Source organism: Gouania willdenowi, chromosome 13 (assembly GCF_900634775.1).
Source record: "Gouania willdenowi chromosome 13, fGouWil2.1, whole genome shotgun sequence".
NCBI lineage: Eukaryota > Metazoa > Chordata > Actinopteri > Blenniiformes > Gobiesocidae > Gouania > Gouania willdenowi.
Window position 1 is genome coordinate 14,709,734 of NC_041056.1, and position 20,294 is coordinate 14,730,027.

At 38.0% G+C, this 20,294-nt stretch overlaps 1 protein-coding gene across 2 annotated transcripts; it reads left to right on the top strand.

The window, feature by feature from the left end:
* The first annotated feature begins 220 nt into the window (after nucleotides 1–220).
* On the top strand, nucleotides 221–20,272 carry smc4 (structural maintenance of chromosomes 4). 2 transcript variants are annotated; one of them, XM_028465753.1, is made up of 24 exons: nucleotides 221–468; nucleotides 1,803–1,990; nucleotides 2,948–3,138; nucleotides 3,543–3,734; nucleotides 4,724–4,900; nucleotides 6,522–6,686; nucleotides 6,982–7,109; nucleotides 7,334–7,474; nucleotides 7,906–8,056; nucleotides 9,755–9,919; nucleotides 9,998–10,231; nucleotides 11,668–11,853; nucleotides 12,024–12,185; nucleotides 12,300–12,525; nucleotides 12,660–12,736; nucleotides 13,689–13,841; nucleotides 13,997–14,123; nucleotides 14,233–14,422; nucleotides 14,944–15,088; nucleotides 15,908–16,081; nucleotides 16,354–16,536; nucleotides 18,376–18,608; nucleotides 19,699–19,882; nucleotides 19,972–20,272. In XM_028465753.1, exons 2-24 carry the CDS (start codon nucleotides 1,813–1,815, stop codon nucleotides 20,134–20,136), a joined length of 3,927 nt encoding a protein of 1,308 aa, XP_028321554.1. In that variant the 5' UTR covers nucleotides 221–468; nucleotides 1,803–1,812; the 3' UTR covers nucleotides 20,137–20,272. The 2 variants fall into 2 exon arrangements, with proteins under 2 accessions (XP_028321554.1, XP_028321556.1); XM_028465755.1 differs by having other exon boundaries at nucleotides 223–468; nucleotides 1,803–1,966.
* The last annotated feature ends 22 nt before the right edge of the window (nucleotides 20,273–20,294 follow it).

The window sequence follows — 20,294 nt, forward strand, 5'->3', positions numbered from 1 at the left end:
AAAATAAAAATACAGACGGGTACGTCTTAACCAGGAAACTGATTAGACACAGGAAAATGTAAATATGTTTTATTAACACTAAAATGCTGTATAACCAACACGATGGTGTGTTTTAGAAAGGCTATGATGCTGTCCGTTACTTATTTCTGCCATTTCCGTGTCGTGGGTTTGGTTGTTTGCACGGGGCGGAGTTGGCTTCGTCCCCTTTTTTGAATTTCGTGTTTTTTTCCCCCGGTCCGTGGTGCCTTGCGTCAGTTTGTAACGAATTTGGTTCGACGGCGTAGTTTAGGCGCCATTTACAAGTTAGAGGTTTTCCAGCAGAGCAGCGACTCGGAATGACACGGGAATATTACAATTTGTGGACCTAAACTGCCTCACTTTCCACCAACGAACCTCTTCTTTTCCTCCCAAAGCTGCTACTTGTGATATTTGGAGGGCTTTTGGCTGACGCTGCGCACACTTTGGAAGGTACAAAAGGAAGGTTCTTTTTTTTTTTTTTTGCAATAAGTCCTGAGTGGGTTCCGTCTACTTCCTGAAAGATAAAACGATATTTACTGTACTAGTTTTGTCGCTAATCAAGTTTAAACAAAAATGTATGGCGGAACAGCATTACAAACACTTTGGAAACTGTTTCCTGTTATTTTAATAGACTTCAACTATTACAATCGATGTCAAATCCGACTTTAATCTAAACAAACTGGAGTTTTCCTCCTCGAGGATTACTTTTCAAAATGGATATGTCACATTTACAACTTATATGCGCTGTTAAAACATGTATTTTCTTTAATTTTGCGTGTTTTGGTCAAGAATAACGCAGACGTGGCATTTTATATCAGTCGTTTGCGTCAAAATTCAGCTTTTTGTGACGTTTACCAGCCGATTGGTAGCTAAAACTTAGCATTAAATGTGTTTTAATCGGTCATTTGTATATGTACTGTTAATAAGAGAGAGAGGCTAGGTGTACCCTGGAGAGGTCGCCACTCTATCAGTAGTGTAATATGTTCACATGTACAGTCACTGTGGAGCTAAATGTGCGTATACGCAAACAGCGAACCACGATACGTTTACTTTTTTTCTTTTTGCTTTGTAAGTTTTTTTTTTAAAATTATTATTAGTATTTATTTTTTATATATATAATGTAATCAATCTAGTGTTTGTATTGTTATACAAGTCGTAATTAGTTATTTAAAAAAAATAAGTTTTCGCTTATTACTCAGCACATAAAGGGGAGGGGGCATTGAAACCCAACACGGAAAGATAGTTTTATAAGCTTATAGCCTGGAAAACAGCCCCATTTTGGCTGTTTACCAACACTTGTCACGCAAAATGTGTGTATGTGTTAAGTATTTTCATTTAACTGTAGCCTATTTCTATCTTTCGTTTTAATTTTATTTTTATTTAATTTTGCGTTGACGTAAACCATAGAGCAGAACCTGCCGTAGATGGATCCACAGAGGGATACTAAAATGTCAGACTAGTTTAAAGAAATAAAATAAAATGAAAAAAAAAAAAAAAAAAATCATCTGCTTCTGTATAATCGTCTCAACTGACACATTCCCCATGTTGCTCAGCTCTCCAACCATCACCCATACATTTAACCCTTTGTCTGTTGATATGCACGAGCTAAAACAAAGAAAGTGGTAATAATAAAATAGATGGGCAGCGGGAGGATCATATCATTGCGCGTATGCTTGACAAATAAGTTGCGTGTGACAGACGTAAAAGAAAAAAAAGAAAAAGCATTCACATGTGTGCCTTTCCCCCCACCCCCCACCTCCACCACCACCAATGACCCCCTTCAGATTTCAAATCATGCCCTCTAAAGTTGCAAAGAGTTCAACTGCCTCCTCCGCCAAACCAAGAGGGAAGGGGTCGCAGCCTGAGGATGACTCCGAGGAAGAGCTGGATGTACCCCCCAAAAAAACCACCAACTCCAATGGCCAAGCGGAGGAACCGCCGACAACTGGCAAGTCACAAACTCTCCTTTTTGGTGCGGCTTTATCTAAACTTTCTATGGCTTTTCCCGTGTGTTGCTATACCGGTGCTGACCAACTGGCACTATTTTCTCGCTCATATCTTAATGCGTAGATGTATTGATTGATACATTAAGTCTCAGGCTTCAGTAAACTGATTTCTTTTTTTCTTTTCTTTTTTAATCGTGTGATTCTGACGAAGTTTAGTGTCGCTTATTCTTTCATAGTTTGACATGTATTTTTATTTATTTTTTAATTTCTAAGCAAATGCTGTGGATTCACGCAGGCAGTGAAGTAGTGTTTCTGTAGTCAGCAAATTGTTGTTTAAAAAAGAAAAAAGCTATATACCGAGTGTATATCAGGCGTATGTCGTTGTTTATGTGTGTGTGTGTGTGTGTGTGTGTGTGTGTGTGTGTGTGTGTGTGTGTGTGTGTGTGTGTGTGTGTGTGTGTGTGTGTGTGTGTGTGTGTGTGTGTGTGAACACAATAGATTTAGGACAGGTCGCTTCCTAAATCATCGGCTGTTTACTACTTTTACTCGTACAATGTAGTGAAATGACAAAGAAAGAGTTGCATTGTTGATGAGGAATATTGTACACTTGTGTGTGTTTATTCCTGGTTAAAGTGAATGAATGTGGCTCATCTCTTTTATTTAGTCGTGTATGAGCGACATCGGTGGAGATGATGGTTAGATGTGAGGTAGTTCATGAGCTTTGCTTTCATTAAAAAAGAAGAAGCAAACGCCTGTCATTTTACTTGATGTCATTCTCTGCTGTTGTAAGGGATCTGCCTGTGTTTTTGTTTTGTTTGTTTGTTTTCTTTGGGGTGAGGGGGGGCGGGCGTTGTTCCCCTCCCCCCACGCACCAACTGACCCCCACCCCACCTGGGCCGACTCTTAAAAAAAAAAAAAAAAAAAAAAGGAGAGAAAAAAACGACCCAAAAAAAAGACAAAGTTGTGCTTTTTGTGTGCCTCAGATGTGTCTCAGGGGGAGGCTGCCGAGGCGGCTGATAACCGGAGTTTGGAGGAGATTCTCGGTAGCATCCCTCCACCCCCACCCCCAGCAATGACCAACGAGCCCGGCGCTCCTCGCCTCATGATCACACATTTAGTCAATCGCAACTTTAAATCATACGCAGGCGAGCAGATTCTGGGGCCTTTTCATAAGGTATGACTGACAACACATTGTTAAAAAAAAAAAAAAAAATTCCTTCTTTTAAAAAACTGCTTCAGTGTGCTGTAGTAGGAGCTTTGGTTCACCAGAGCCATTATAGTTTATTTAAAAAAAATTCTGTAAAATCACTAAAGGGTCCTAGAGTTCCAGAAACCACATTTTCTTTTCCACTATTGTTAAAATTTAATGTTTGCAATTTTAAAACAGCTTTCTTTTAAATTAATAGATAATGTGTAAGTGCTCGTGTGTTAATATGTTTTTTTTGTTTTTTTAACTGCCTTTTGTTCTAAAATATTAAATGTTTGCTGTTTTGAGAAAAAAAAAAAATGTCTATCCTTCATATGTTACATGTTTTGTATTATTTATTTATTTTTCTTCCTGTCTTGTTGTTCTATCAGCGCTTTTCCTGCATCATTGGTCCCAATGGAAGTGGAAAGTCTAATGTCATAGATTCAATGCTTTTCGTGTTTGGGTACAGAGCTCAAAAGATCAGGTCGAAGAAGCTGTCGGTGTTGATTCACAGCTCTGATAAACACAAAGATGTGCAAAGCTGCACAGTGGAGGTGCATTTTCAAAAGATTATTGACAAGGTAAATGTCTATATTTCTGGGAAGAAAAAAATGCTTTCTCACTGTGCTTGATTTGATAAGTAAATAATAATGCAAATTAGAGGAGAGTAACTGGTTAGACATTATTTGTAATACATTTCTCATGAATCGCTGATGTAAACTGAGATCTAGGGATTTATATTGCAATGCAGATACAAAATGCTTGTGACAACTCATATCACTTCTGAAAATTGAAACTTACACCCACTCATGCCACAGTCTCCATATTGTTGCCAGATAAGGTGTCTATTATTATTTATTTTTTTTATTTTTATTTTTTGAAGAATTTTTTATTTGGTTATAATGGTTTACATACGTGACTTTTCTATAAGTATTAGTAAAATACAACAAGAGGCTAATCTAAATAATCAAACAAAATCACTAGTAACTTTTTAAAGAGTTTTTGCTGTAGATATTAAGAAGTAACACATTTTGTCACAGGAGGTTTGAGTTAGATTACCTCTGACTAATCTCAAAACAACACCAGTTCTCTCCGTTTGCCGCATTAGCACAGATTTTAAATTCAATCAAGCAGTGAAACTTTTATTTATTTTAATGCATTTGTCAGTTTTACAGGAGGCAAATTATTTGTGCCCAAGTGAAAGAAGCACATTCTCAAACAGTTAATTGTTTTTAATTATTTTTGAAAAAATCCCTTCTTATTGATGAATTTCCTTAAATGGTCAAATAAAATGATTACATCGTATCCAAGTAAAAGAAAATACAATTATGTTTTAAAAAGTTTTAATTTAGTAAAAAGGTGTCTGATTTCCTCTGGTTAGTGTCTTTTAAATTGGCGTATTAAAAACTAGTAGTGTGCAAGTTGGCTTTCATCCTCCAAACTATTCCAGTGTGATCTTTCAGAACATTAAATATTGTAAATTTGAATGTGCAGAGCTGTTTGAACGTCTCCCGAACTGTTCCTCTAAGCTGCTCTGTCTCCTCTGCCCCTCCCCCTCCATCTGAGCCAGGAAGGAGATGACTACGAAGTCATCCCCAACAGCAAGTTCTATGTTTCCAGGACTGCAAACAAGGACAACTCCTCAGCCTACTATATCAATGGCAAGAAAGCCACATTCAAAGAAGTGGGGGCTTTACTCAGAAGTCATGGTATTGACCTTGACCACAACCGGTTTTTGATTTTACAGGTAATTGTATTTTTTTAAATTTATTTATTCATTTTTAATCATCTACCACTTATTTTGTATTTCTTTGTTTTATTTCTGTTGTGATTTATTTTCTGTGAATAGATGTGACCCCTCTGCCAACCCTTAGACTGCTTTAGCAGCGCATCATGGTTTGAAACAATATGGTAGAGGTGCGAACCATTATTTGCTGCTTTAGAATTTTAAGGAAATCATTCCATGAGTTGTAACCTGGCATAATGAACATACAAAAGTGTGTTTTCACTTGAGCAGGTCACTCAGATTTGATGGTGGGAGGATCTTTGTTGGGAGCTACCCACCAGGGTAAAATGCTTGATTTCCACGTTCCCCTCCCATACCCGTGTACCTGCCACGCTTTAGCAGCACGTAAATATTGGTGTGTAAGAATTGACCCCAACCCCAATATTGGCAGTGCTGCTTCAGTGTGGCCGGATCAAGCAACCCTCCCTTTACCATGGCTTCACTTTTGGTTCAACATCTTTTCCTTTTTATTATGACCTTTGCTTTTGTTTAAAAGTTAAAAACGTTTTTATTTTGATGTGTAATCATGTTCAGTTTTTTTTTTTTTTTGTTTGAACTTTATTTTCTCTTAGTTTGAGTCTGTTAATTTTTACACTGGTGTATTTTTAATTGCATTTCATGTATTATCTCATAATTTACAAAAAGTAAGGCTGTGTTTGAGGTCTGATCAACATGCCTATAATTTTTACCCATTTCGATTTTTTTAAACACTTAAAAAAAATATATATATTTTTTGTAGACCACGGTTTATTTTTTATTTTTTTATTTTTTTAGACATTTATCTCTACATGCCCAGTTTTCTGTTTCCTTTAATTTTTTGCATTATGGTTGCATGACTATAGGAAAGGACTTTAACTCATTCTCCAGCATCACTTTTTCATGCCTTTGGCAAAGGGGGAAGCTGCCTTTTTAATGTGTGTCTGCCTGCATGTGGGTGTGTGTTGTGGTCAAAGCAAAGATTGATATGTCCCACCATTATCAATTGGATTCTCTTAGTTTGTAAAAAAAAAAAAAAAAAAAAAAATCTTTTTCCTTTCATATGAATAAAGGTATTTCAACACTTCTTTTTGTAATTACCATAATCTAATATTTAACTTCAAGCTTCTTGCTGAGCTTCTATTTTTTATTAAAGATGAGGGATGATTTAAATAAAAAGGAGGAATACACATATCAGAAATATGTTTGCAGTCTCTAGCTGATATTTAATTGGACTTTTATGGTACAAGTATATACAGGAAATCAAAATGGGGGGGGGGGATCCACTGATATGTACTTAAAATGACTGAAACTGCACTTTTTACAGCATCGCTTCCAATTAAACATTTTTAAATTTGGAAGACAAACATTCCATGTTTTTCATTAATTTGTCATTTTCATTAATTTAATAATTTCTGAACTCTCTTATGAATCCATAGTAATGAGATTAGTGCAAAGTAATGGGCCCATATTATATCATATCCTGTATATCATAATACACAAATAACTAAGGCTTTAATTAATTGTGATTACTTAAGTATTTATTGTGTTGCAAATGAGTATATGCCTGATTTTTGCCATTGGTGTGTGTTTGGCTTGTGCCCAGGGTGAAGTGGAGCAGATTGCCATGATGAAGCCTAAAGGTCAGACTGAGCATGATGAGGGCATGCTGGAGTACATGGAGGACATTATTGGTTCTTGTCGTTTAAAAGAGCCAATCCAAACCCTGGGCCGCCGCATTGAGCTCCTTAATGAGCAGAGAGGAGAGAAGGTGAAAACATAACCCTGTACACTGCCTATGTCCTCACTGCATTATTAATAACGATTTAGGTTAGTGTATATGTGTATTTTATTTTAAGTATGTAAGATAATTGAATTCTAAGCTAAGTCACTTACTTCTGATATCAGATTTGGGTGTTTTTCTTCAGTTTTCTTTTATTTTTTGAAAGTGATTTTGAGGCTTTTGCTACAATATTCTACAGTGTCACACTTTTGCAGTTTGAAATATTGCAAGGCACTGACTTTTGTCAACTATTATTAACTATTTCAGTATTTTTCTCTCCTAGCTTAACAGAGTAAAGCTTGTTGAAAAAGAAAAAAATGCTTTAGAAGGAGAAAAGAACAAAGCCGTGGAGTTCCTCGACCTGGAGAATGATATCTTCAAACACAAGAGTCAGCTCTGCCAGTTTTATGTGTAAGTGCACAAACGTCACCTCACTGCGCTGTAGATAACAATGTTAAACAATGAAAATAGAAGTGGAGACCCAGCAGTGGCATAAGGGGGAGAAATCTCTATTTTTAAACTTGCCAATGTGCTGCATGGCATGCCACTGTTATTGTGCTATCTTTTATTTTATGTGCAAATAAGTTATTTTATCAATGTTGATATCTTACCCCCCTCTATCATTCTGCTATTAGTCATGATTTCCAGAAAAAAGTTGTGAATAAAGAGCAAGAGAAGCAAAGGATCTTGGAGGAAACCAAGGAGCTCACTGAGAAAAATGCAAAGCTCTCGGAGGAGATGGAAAAAAAGAACCAGGAACTAAAACATGTGGAGAAGTAAGGCAATTTGTATTGTTCTGTTTGAACATGAGTGACTTCCTGGGATGATAACAAGATTTTCTGATTAGTTAATTGTGTAGTTGTTTGGCATTTTTTAATTATTATTTTTATTTATTGCCCAGTTCAGTTGTTCTTGCTGCGTTTTATCAAACATATATATTTGATCTAGACTTTGATGTCATTATGCTAATTTTACAGTTCTATTGTTTGTTGAAATTTTAATAAATATTAGTAATGAAGACAGATGCCTTTAGATTCCATGAACAGTGTTTGTTTTTTTAAAGAGCATCATCTTGTGTGAGACATGTTACTTAGTTTTGGGTGTTAGGGTACTTTGTTAAATAAAGACATTTTTTGGGTAATTTGTCTTGCATGATTTTAATGCTCATGCCCCCCAAAAAATAAAATAATGTTTGTTTCTTTACCAGGAAACAAAACAAAATAAACAAGTACATTGAGACCCAGAAGGAGAAGTTCACTCAGCTGGACCTGCAAGACGTTGAAGTACGAGAGAAGATAAAACATTCAAAAAGCAAGAACAAGAAACTGCAGAAGCAGCTGGAAAAAGACAAAGAGAAGGTGTGTAGGCCTTTACATGTTCTCACTGTGCTGCAATCATGCTATGGTCCTATGACAATGTTACAAGATGGTTGTAGCTAATAGTGATCGATTGATATATTTTACATATTGTGAACATATGTGTTTAAGTGTAATTATTGCCTATTCTTAAGAAAAGAACAACAAAAAACATGATTCAGTGTTTTCAATGACTCGTGCCATAAGTCACAATATTGAAAATAAAATTTTTTGGGGTGTCTAAGAATTAAGATTTTTCTTCAAATAATGAAAGGCAATGCAAGTATATCCACGATTTGTTTAAGCAAAAAAAAAAAATGTCCACCCAGTAGTTGGTATGGACAACTGTTACATTCGCTCTTAAAGCTTCATTTGAAATTAATATCATTAAAACTAAGTGCTGTAGAAGGATTTCATAAATATTGCCACAATCCAGTAATGACAGCACTAAATTCAGGCAGTTTTAAAAAGGGTAAAAACCTTTAAGTGAATTTTGTAGAATTTTTCTTTAACTTTTTTCTAAAAGTGAGTGCGAACATCAACTAACATTAAGAAAGAAATATTTATGTAATTTTCTGGGGGTCAATAATATCAGTTTATTATTTTAGTGGAGTTGGTTTAGGTGCTGGAAGTTCCACTTTGGAGGTAAAATTCACATTTCGTTTTCTAATACAAATTTCCTGAATGTTTTTGGTCTCGGCCCCGACGTCGCCACTAGAGGGCTGTAAAGTAACACATGAAAGTCCTTTCGTTTCAGCTTTAATTGTCCCATAGTCATTTATTTATTAAAATTACTACTTTACACAAATGCTAATATCTTTTAAAAGTACAGGAGTATCTTTCTCATCCTCAAATTTGTTCCTGCGTCTCATCTGCTCCTTCTGCAGTTCATATCCTGTGGAAACATCTTGGTCAGATGTAGGCCGGCCTCTGGGGAGCAGTGTTCTGCTGTGTGGTAGTCAACTATGGCCTGACTTGAGTTATACTCCCGGCAGCCACGTTCACATTTCACCCACAGTTAACCCTACGAAGCAGAGACTATATGGACGCACTAGCATTCCCTGACTCTCTGTGGCACTGAAGTAGTGTAATACAGTGCCGATATTACTGAGGACTGGCTTAGAAACTGTTGCTGGAGAATAGTCAATGAAAAAAAACATTTCTACACCTTGTGTTTTTTAAAAAAAAAAAAAAAATCCACCTGTCCTTTTTTTCTATTGATATAGGAAGAATGAACTGTCTGTAAGTTAAGGTTTCATTTATTGAGACAACTGTTGCTTAGGAAAACCACTTTGATCTCCTGACGTGTTTTGACTGACCACTGCCAGTCTTTGTTTGAGGCAAGTGCTGATGGCTTTGATATTTCCTTTGAAGTTTGCTTGACTTCTGCGTAGTCATTTCAACAATATTCTTTTTGTCTTCTTTTTGAATAATATGTTGTTTTCATTTATTCAGAAAACTGTTCCTTGGGAAATCCACTTTGATATACTGACATGTTTTGACTGACAACTGCCTGTCTTCGTCAGAGGCGTCTGCTGATGTTTCCTTTGATATTAATCATAATCTTGCTGGAATTACTATGAACTGTCTGCGATTAATCCAATGTGCATATTTATTAATGAATCATGTGCTTCAGTGATATCTACAAATATTAAGGTGCTCCTTCTGGGATCTTTCATTCATCTTTTGCGTATTTTGCAGTTGGAGGATGTGCGCAGTGTCCCAGCCAACAGTGAAAAAGCCATTTCTGAAGCAACAGCCCGCAAAGACGTACTAGAGAAACAAAGGGTAAAAGAAGAAGAGAAGCTTAATGGGGTGATGGAGAGTCTGAAGGAGGAGACCAGCGGTTTGCAGCAAGATAAAGAGGTGAGTAATAACCAGGCAGTGGGTCATGTGTGTTCTAGTTTTTTTACACATGGTCATTAAATTAATAATTTTTTACAGAAACAAGAAAAGCAGCTAATGGAACTCAGTAAGGCCGTAAACGAGACCCGTTCACGAATGGACCTCGCTCAGTCTGAGCTGGACATTTACCTCAGTCGCCACAACACCGCAGTCACGCAGCTTAACACCGCTAAGCAGACACTTCAGACGACCTCGGACACACTGCGGGAGCGCCGAGCTGCCATCAAAGACCTGGAAGTCAAAATTCCACAGAAAGTTTCAGAGCTTAAAAAGGTATCACATCAGTCCTGCAGTCAATGTGGCTCTTTTTTCCCCCCATTCAGCTGCTTTCACTGCTTTGTTTAAAGGTCCAGTATTATGCTATTTTTCACCCATCTCCATTTGTTCTGAGAACTCCAACAGCATAGTATTTGAGTTTTTCTGGAGTTTTAGCCCTCTAGAAAGCCACTTTCGGAGCAATTCTAAAAACGGGTTGATTTGGGGCCTACTTTTGCATATTCATGAGTAGATGTGTCTGTAGACGCTGACTCCACACAACAGCTGATCACTAGCAATTATCTTTTGCTATGCACATACTCTTGTTATTGTTTTCAGCCAAAAAACTGCACATTACAGTAAAACACATGGCTATTTAAGCAGCTATTGTGATTGTGAGTCAGACCAACACGGTTTCATGATATGAAAGTGGACCTTCATCCTCTCAGCGGCTGAACATCCTCTACATAGACACACACATCAATGTCTTTACTACAAAACTGCTCCTTGATAGTGATGTGCCCCGGATTACACCACCTATCATTCACAAACACAGACCCTCTCTTTTCCGCATACCGCTCTCCATCATCCTGTCACCGCATAAAAGTTGGAAGCCGTGCAATACCACAACCAAGTCCGGTGTTAGTGCTGTGAGCCAGACTGATGTCTTCTCCTTGTTCGGTGCTTTGACCACGCGCGACATCCCCGTCGTTCCTCCTCAGTTTGCGAGGGATGTTGGGTCTTGCTGCATAGGCTGGTGTAGCGTTAGCACAAAGTGCTAACAGCTCATGGGTGTAAACAATGGGGCCGTATCTCCGAGCAGTGACTCCTGACATAATCGCAGCAGAAAAAGTAGTGCAGTTTGGGCATCTAGTAGTGCAGTTTGCATTTACATACAGTATATGGCAATGAAGTATAATATATATTCTATATTAAACTGCTGTGTTTGTTTTAGCTGTAAGATAGTTTGAGAGGGAGGAGCTTACATTCTTATAGGGAGGCTTGTATTATGTCCATGGTAGGAGGAGCCAGGATTGTCAGGAGGAGGAGTTTCCGGTAGGTGACGTCAGGTACCGGGGAAAATCCAACTCGCCCATTTTGAGCTGACTTTTTACAAAATGTTGAATAACAAGGGGGGATGAAACGGAACTTTTTCAACTTTCGGCCTCTGAATGAGGCTAAATGGATGTATATCACGGTAGCGAAACCATTAGTAAATTATTTTTTTTCATCATACCTCCCTTTAAAAGATTAACTCGTGTGCACAGTTAACACATCATTTAGTATTGAATAGGGATGCACCGAAATGAAAATTCTCAGCTAAAACTGAAAATGAGAATACTAAGGCCGAAAACAGAAACAGAAAGACGTTATTCCACCAATTATTAGTCGAATCAAATTAAACAAATATTAACATATCTGTGAAAAACAGCAGTGTTGTTGCTTCTCTGCAGGCTGAGGAAGAGCTGGAGCAGTTGATGAAGATGGATAATGAGACCAAAGGAGTGGTGAGTGAGCTGAGGCAGAAGGTGGATGAAGCCAAGAGCTCCTTGTCCTCCAACCGCAGCCGAGGAAAAGTCTTGGATGCGCTGATGCAGCAGAAGAAAAGCGGCAGAATCCCAGGCATCTACGGAAGATTGGTAAACATCTGGTTTATATTATTTCATCTTTTTTTTTTTTTTCTTTTCTTTTTTTTTTTTTACAGCAGAATTATGTCTCATAGCGATAAAGAAAGCTGTGGATGCTTTCTGACATTAAGATTCCACCAAATCTGCTGTAATTGGTCCAATTGTTGTTTCTGTGCTTGTAGGGGGACCTCGGAGCCATAGATGAGAAGTATGATGTTGCTATCTCCTCCAGCTGCGGTGCCCTGGACAACATTGTTGTGGATACAATAGACACAGCTCAGAAATGCGTCTCCTTTCTTAAGGAGCAGAATATTGGGGTCGCCACCTTTATTGGTCTTGATAAGGTAAAAAAGGCTTCACCATTTTGAAAAAAATGTAATATGTGAAATGCAACAGGTCTTCTTTTAGACGCAATATTTAACAATCTCATTTATTTCTTGTTTGTTTCTCTTACACAGATGAAAGTGTGGGAGAAAAATATGTCTCCAATTCGCACTCCTGAGGACAGCCCTCGTCTCTTCGACATGGTGAGGGTGAAGGATGACAGCGTGAGGCCGGCTTTCTATTTTGCTCTCAGGGACACCTTGGTGGCCCAAGACATGGAACAAGCCACGAGGATGGCATTTCAGAGAGAGCGGAGGTGGAGAGTGGTCACACTCAAGGGGCAGATCATTGAGATGGCAGGTAAGTCAGCAGCCTGCTCTGCCTGGATTTTATTTTATTTTATTTTATATTTTTTTTTGCTCATTGTGCAGATATTTTTGATGATATTGTTACTATTTTTTAAAGTCAGTGTTCTTCGGCTTGTATTTTAACAGGGACCATGACTGGAGGAGGAAAAATATTACGGGGAAGAATGGGTTCATCAATCGGTGCCGAGGTCTCTCAGGAGGAGGTGTGTTTAAAACTCTAATACAGGGGTCACCAACGCAATGTCCGCATTGACCATGTGGGGTGCCCTCAGGCCTGTTCACTAGTCACCAATGAGCTCTGTCTACAATCTTATTTACTCACCTGGCTTTAAACTCGCAATGATAAATACAGACGACAGATGTAGCCAGAGCTTTAGTAGATTTTATTAGTGCTTCACTTGATACATTTTTGTATCAGATTAACCATCTTTAAATGTATATTTCCAATGAAATATTGCAACAAATGTGTTCAAGTGTTGCATGGTAGGATTGTGATAATATTTACTTAGTTTTGTTTTTAAATGGAAAATTATGTAAAACTTTACATAGTTGTTCAATTGTGCAAACATGTTACATATTTTATGATTAGTTAAAAGTTCTTTGGTAGTGGGTACAAGAGGTACATTAGGATTTCTTGTGAAATGTTTCAGAAACGAAAATGAAAACGATTGCATAAAAAAGGGTTTTTCATTATTTTTCCCTCAAATTAAAGTGAAACCATGACATTTTATATTTCCAGAAGTACCGGTATGTATCAATTATCAAGCTAGTAGCACTTCAAATTATTCATTAGTTCTGAAGTTGCTCGACGTTTTAGAAAGTAAAGGACTGACCAACTAAGATATAAAAGATTAAAACTGAATCATATTGAGGTTTGTTTAGGAAATCCCAAAAATATGAATGTTTCAGAAAGAGCCGTGTTGATGTTGGCGTAAGAACTGTGTATAATATCAAGATTCTTGATATTTAAACAAAAATTGTGCACACATGTTTAACTAATATCAGAATGTTTGAGCAAAATTTGAAGCAAATTCCCATTTGTGAGTTAGTTTGTAAAGCAAAACAAGCTGTAAATATGGGCCCGTTTGTGATCCATGCCTCAAAATATTTGTCACCTAGTTTGTTCCTCATGTGCTTCTCATGTGCTTTGTGCAGCTTGAGCACATGGAGAGAAAGCTGAATGAGAAGGTGAGCAGGCTGCAGGGCTGTCAGGAGAAAAGGCTGCAGCTGGAGGAAAATGTTCAGAACATTCGGCCTCAGCTCCGAGACATGAAGAACACTTTGGAAAAATACACCAACAGCATGACCGTGAGTGTTCTTTGGTTCACCTTCTTCATCTTTGGGTACTTTTGGGACCTGATGTTATTGACTGTATTTCCAATGCAAACCTAAATACTTGACAGTGTTGTTCACTTGAAGTCACAGATGTTCTCTGAAGTAGAACTTCTTTTCCTTTCTGTCAGAGTCTGTCAGATCAGGAGACCCATTTGAAACTTCAGATTAAGGAGTTTGAAGCCAACGTGCTCGCTGCTGCACCCGACAAGACCAAACAGAAACAGATGGTAAAGAGTCTGGAGGCTTTTAAAAAAGGTAGGATTTCTCCAGAACTAGTTTGAGTATCAACGTGTGACTGAGCAAAATGAGCCTGATCTTCCTCTGCTTCCTTGTCTCCTGTTCATTATTTCCTCTGATTGATCAGACTACGAGGCTGCATCCAGCAAAGCTGGGAAAGTGGAAAACGAGGTGAAAAGATTGCACAATCTGATCGTGGACATAAACAGCCACAAGCTGAAGGCTCAACAGGACAAGCTGGACAATGTCAACAAAGAACTGGACGACTGCTCCTCCACCATCACTAAAGCTCAGGTGGCCATAAAGACTGCTGATCGGTGAGTAGATCATTCCTTCACATGCTGTACTTAATGTATGCACATGCATACGCAGGAAGATGGATCAGCTGCTCGTTGTGTCTGGCTTTTAATAAACTACCGGTGCATTGAGGATGTTGATTTTAGCAGCCTAACATTACTTTATGCTAGTGCTTAATGGTGCATCACTCAGACCTATCTGTCTAAACTAAAGCTGCCTTCATTTGCCCCTTTTAAATATTTGTGCTGTATTTGGATATAAGTGGAGTGGATGTGTGAAAGGGTTAAAATAGAGCATTCATGATCACTTACACTGAGTTTATCTAATGTTGGGACATTAATGTGTCTATTTCAGCTTCAAGTTTCTCCTTTTGTGTTGTTTTCTTAAAATTCTGTGAGGCTCAAATAGTGTACTCATAAAGCTTTAAGTTTATAATTTCAAACATGCTGTGTTGAGTTTATTGTATCTGTACTTGGGCAATAAATTAACTTTCACTCTGATGAAGGCTAATGTGCTTCTCTTATGCTCTTTTTTTCTATAGCAACCTGAAGAAATGTGAGGAGAGCATTGCTCGTGTGCAGGCTGAGCTGGAGGAGAATGGCAAGTCAATGACTGAGCTAACGGAGCAGCTAAAGAAACTGGAAGATGAAGCCGGGGAGGTCATGAAAGCCTGTCATGAAGCTGAGGTTAGAACATTTTTTTTTTTTTTTTTCCCACCAACGAGACAATGTGTACTTAAAGAAGACTTCAACACATGACAGTATTGTGCATGCAGAGGCTATAAGTCACATGGGTCAAACTCAAGGCCCGGAGTCCAATTCTGGCCCATCAGAGCATCCAATTTGGCTCACCTGAGAAAGTTAAAAAAGAAAAGAAAAGACAGAAAAAAAAAACATAAATCAATGTCTAAATTAAAACTAATTCGATTGTAGAAATCGCAGTCCCTTAAAATACACAAATTTAATGAAACTTTTTTCCCACACCTACTGTATATCGCATCGTCATTTTTAAAAGCTAAATTGTTAAAAGAATGCTCAATTTTTCCAAAGTCCTTCAACTTTGCTCAAATTATATCACAAAATTTCATCAAATTAAATAGAAATTAATCACAAAATCAAGCAAATTTAGGTCACTTATTGCTTGGATATTGTTGGTGCCTTACATACGGTACTTAACGTATCATTTAAAGATGGAAGTGCCAAGTAGGGCACATTATTGTGGAAATTTCTTGTTTTCCCGCCTATAATCTATGGCCCACTTGAGGTCAAACTGGTCCGTATTTGGCCCCTGACCTAAAATGAGTTTGACACCCCTACACTGTGTTCTTACTTTAAAAAAAAATGCTGAGAAGTAGAGGAAGTAAACGCAAAGTTCAGATAGGCACTTATTCACATCTTAGCAAAGCCTTTACATGGATATTATTGACAATCTTATATTTGCATTAGTTAAGAAAATGTTAAAGCATCTGAATGTATTTCATTCCCACTTTGCTTTCCTTGCCGTAGGCCGCTCTCCCTGAGTTCCTGGAGCAGCACCAGGAGGTGCTGAAGGAGATCAAGGCCCTGCAGAAGCAGGAGCATGCCCTGCAGGAAGAGTCACTCAGTGTGAGGCTCCGTGTGGAGCAGATAGAGAGCACCATCAATGAGCACAACAACAAGATCAAACACTGGAAGAAAGAGGTTAGTGAGGAAGGATAGGGTTTGTGTTAATCTGAACTGGAGCAGAATAAATCCAGTTTAGTAGCAACATTCCCAGCAAAACTCCCAGTAAACAAGATGTTTGTCATGTGGTTAGAACTGTATTCCTCATGTACTTGTAAATTGTTTTTTTGTATTCCATTCTTTTGTTTCTAACCCATAAAATGGATTCAATTGAGTTTTTTTTTTTTCCAAACAGAAACCACATTTTTATATTTTTGTTCTGACTGTCGTGTTTTTATTTGTGCTCTCAGGCCTCAAAGTTGTCCCTTCATGCCATCGAGGACAAACCAGCAGAAGAACTTCCTGTTCTCACTCCTGAGGAACTAGATAACCTCTCTGATCCAAACGTCCTCATTAATGAAATGATGCTGTTAGAGACCAAGTCTTCTCAAAAAAAGCCCAACCTCGGAGCCATTGCTGAGTACAAGAAGAAGGTGAGAAAAAAATGCAAGCTGGCACCTGGTCTGTGTGACTACAGCAGGAACTTTCTTCTAAGTGGTGACATGGTTTTTGCTGGATGGATATCTGTTTATATTCTTCTGAAGCTAAGATCGGAGTCATGGGCTTTCCTTAATTAGATGTTATTAGAGGGTGTTAAAATTGCCGGACAAGCTAAATACAGTTAATAAACAGCGGAAATGGGCTAGACAAGCACGCACTCAGATCTGGCCAGATTTGATGACCAGCTGTTTGCTACACTTGGTAAAGCTAGTTTAATGGTGAGAAAATGTCGAGGAAATTAGTGATACTGTCCCAGAACGTGTAGGTAATGGTTTAGTTCGTGTTGAATAGCTTTTCTATTTTAAAGGTGCAGTCCGCAATTCTCAGATCCCTCTCTCCCCGCTGCTCTCTTGCCCTGCCTCCAAACTTTCCAAAGTCCCTCCCTCAGAGGAGCTAACAAGCTAAAGTTAGTCTGACAGCAACATCACAGTAATATAACTTGCTTTGTTAAAAGCATATTACTGCAGTGCTTCTCTCTCTCTATGTGCACACAGCTCAGCAGCAGCAACAACACAGTGTCACTTACAGCAGCCCAGACAGAGGCTGCTACGCGCACATGAACACATGCACCACAGAGTTCTAGTGTAACAATTACAGATCAAACATAATGTAAATCAAGCAGCAGTAATTACCTTTTAAGCAGAAAAGTCACCAATTCCATGTTCTACTCCTCCAGACCAAACACTGTAAAAAAGACGGTGCTCTCGCTCAAGGAAAGGGGTGGGCCTGTGAGCAACAGCTGTCAGACAGCCCATCAAATACAATCCTAGCTCTGATTGGTTCTTTTTGCTCTGTCGTGGTGCATTCTGGCAATCTGCCAAAGGCTGCAGGAGCAGCAGGTGGGGACTCAATGAGTGTTTTTTTCACACAAACTACTAGTTTCATGTAAAACTGTCCTTACATAGTGACAGCTTTAGCAAATATGACAAAAAGTCACTTTTATAAGAGTTGCAGACTGCAGCTTTAAGAAGGTGAAGTCCATATTATGTCAGATTTTATTTCTGGCCAACTGTTTAAAAAGATGAATTGTGTGTAAATGTTCAGTGTCATATTGCGATTTCCGCTTGATTTTCTTTAAAAAAAAAAAAAAAAAAAGATAATTTATATTTTATATATAAATATATTTCCATTTCAGGAAGTGAATTCTGTATTATTCATGTTTTTGGAGGGGAATCTACCAATATAAGGGTCAATGAAGTGACACTTACATATTCTGTTCAACTATATTTCTTTTAATTAAAAGTATATATGCGCTCACTTTAATTTTTTAAATTTTTTTTTTTTTAACTTATTACTTCTGTAGTGTCAACATGTCATGTGACACGACTGTCTGGACATAACTGCTGTTTTGAAAAAAAAATCTTTAAAATTACTCTAAATCCATTCAAATTTATTTTCTACCCTAATTTATTTACATTAGAGGCCTCTATAAGATTTCAAAGTATTTCTATTTTTATTTCCATCATCATATTCATGCAAACTTTGCCAAATGATGCCCATTTGATGAAATATGCGGGGAAATCCTTTATACTTTCCGTACAATGACAAAAGTTTAAAATCAGAATTATTGTTAGGTGTTAAATTTCAATATACTAAATCTTTACAGAGTTTTTCCAACTAAAATCAGACGATATCTTGTCTACTGAGCAGCGCTCTAAGCTTCTAATGGTTGCGCTGACTTCTGCACGTCTGGTCACGACATTGAAATATTAAAACAAAACGTCACTAACTGGTTTTCCAAAATGGCCATCACTGTCCCTGTGCGTCTGCAGGAGGAGCTGTACCTGCAGCGAGTGGCACAGCTGGACGAGATCACCACACAGAGAGACGACTTCAAACGAGGCTACGAAGACCTGCGGAAACAGCGCCTCAACGAGTTCATGACGGGATTCAACATGATCACAAACAAGCTGAAGGAAAACTACCAGATGTTGACACTGGGTGGCGACGCAGAGCTGGAACTGGTGGACAGCTTGGACCCGTTCTCTGAGGGCATCATGTTTAGGTGAGAGAGCAGGGAATCATTCAGTCTGGGGGCTGTGTTCAAAATTACATACAACACACTCGATGAGTATATACTGTCTGCTATATACCATTAGTTTGATTAGGATGGATTTGGAACCTACAATGACAAAAACCTGAAGCACACTGAGGCTAAATATCTCTGTCGATTCTCCACCTTTGATGAAAGTTCTGAAAACATTTTCAGTGAGAAAGTGACAAAGCAGAATATCGACACGTGCTCATTTGATCGTTAAACTCGCAGAAACACATTTCATTTTGACATTTCAGAAATTTTCAAAGACCCGCCATTGTGCTACTGACTAAACTTCTGGGTAACTTCAAAACAAGAGCCCTATTTACAAAAGCCTTAAAAACTAATGAAAGACAAGAAGAGATGCTTTTGTTTTGAAAAGTGGATGTTTGACTTTTAGCTTGAATCCGGTCCCAGGACGATTTTACGTTTTGCTCGCAATGCATCATGGGTCGGTTGAGTATGACTGGTGTGGCCACCGCGCATACTTCAAAAATGTCCAGATTTAGTATACATCTGGGTATTTCTCACCTACTCAATCTTTTCATACTATCTAATTGGAATGCACTACATACTCATTTTGACGTCAGACTTAGTATAAGTAGTATATATTATTAGTATGCCATTTTAAACAGCCCAGGGTTCTTGAGTGGAGAAGAGGAGAGAAAACTGGTATTCATCTTTTATGCTGGAAACAGAAAACAAGAACAAGAAAAGTATCTTTTTAGCCTCTTTAATTACCGCAAACTTATGAAAAGGAATAAAACTTTCTATTTAAAGACAATTGATCCGACCTGTGTTTTGTAATAAACTTTAATTAGGTGTTTTTGCTATGACAACAAACCCTAAATAAAAAAAACATTTCCAGTTGATGGCGGTGAACGTATTGTGGGAATTTTAACAACTTAAGTACAGGAAGATGAAAAGAAGACGACATTGGAAAAGACAATTTTCTTTAGTCAAATTTAACCTTTGGGACCGTTTGATCTGCTCATCAATATTGATCTGAAGAGGAAAGCCTGTCTCTGTGTGTGAGCATACTTCTCTGCTCTGTTTGTAGTGTTCGTCCTCCAAAGAAAAGCTGGAAGAAGATCTTCAACCTGTCTGGTGGAGAGAAGACTCTGAGCTCTCTGGCTCTGGTGTTTGCTCTGCACCACTATAAACCCACGCCGCTTTACTTCATGGATGAGATCGACGCTGCGCTTGATTTCAAGAACGTCTCCATCGTGGCCTGTTACATTTATGTGAGTATGGGCAGACAAATGAAGGCTTATGGTTTTAAATTTAGCCAATTATTGCTATGATTGACCTTCCTTTTTGTTCATTTGTGCAGGAGCAAACTAAGAATGCCCAATTCATCATCATCTCTCTGAGGAACAACATGTTTGAGATCGCTGATCGTCTCATTGGCATCTACAAAACTCACAACACCACCAAGAGTGTGGGAATCAATCCCAAGACCATCGTTTTTAAAGAGCACGATGCAGTCACAGCTTAAAGCCAAACACTGTCTTTATCTTTGTGCTGTTTTCTTTCTTTACTCATTGTGTAAATATTTTAAGATTTTTTTTCATTTACTGAAATGCTGCTATTCTGTATTATTTTCTGATCAATAAACATTTTCTAAATAACGATTCAGGGGTGTTTTTGTCAATA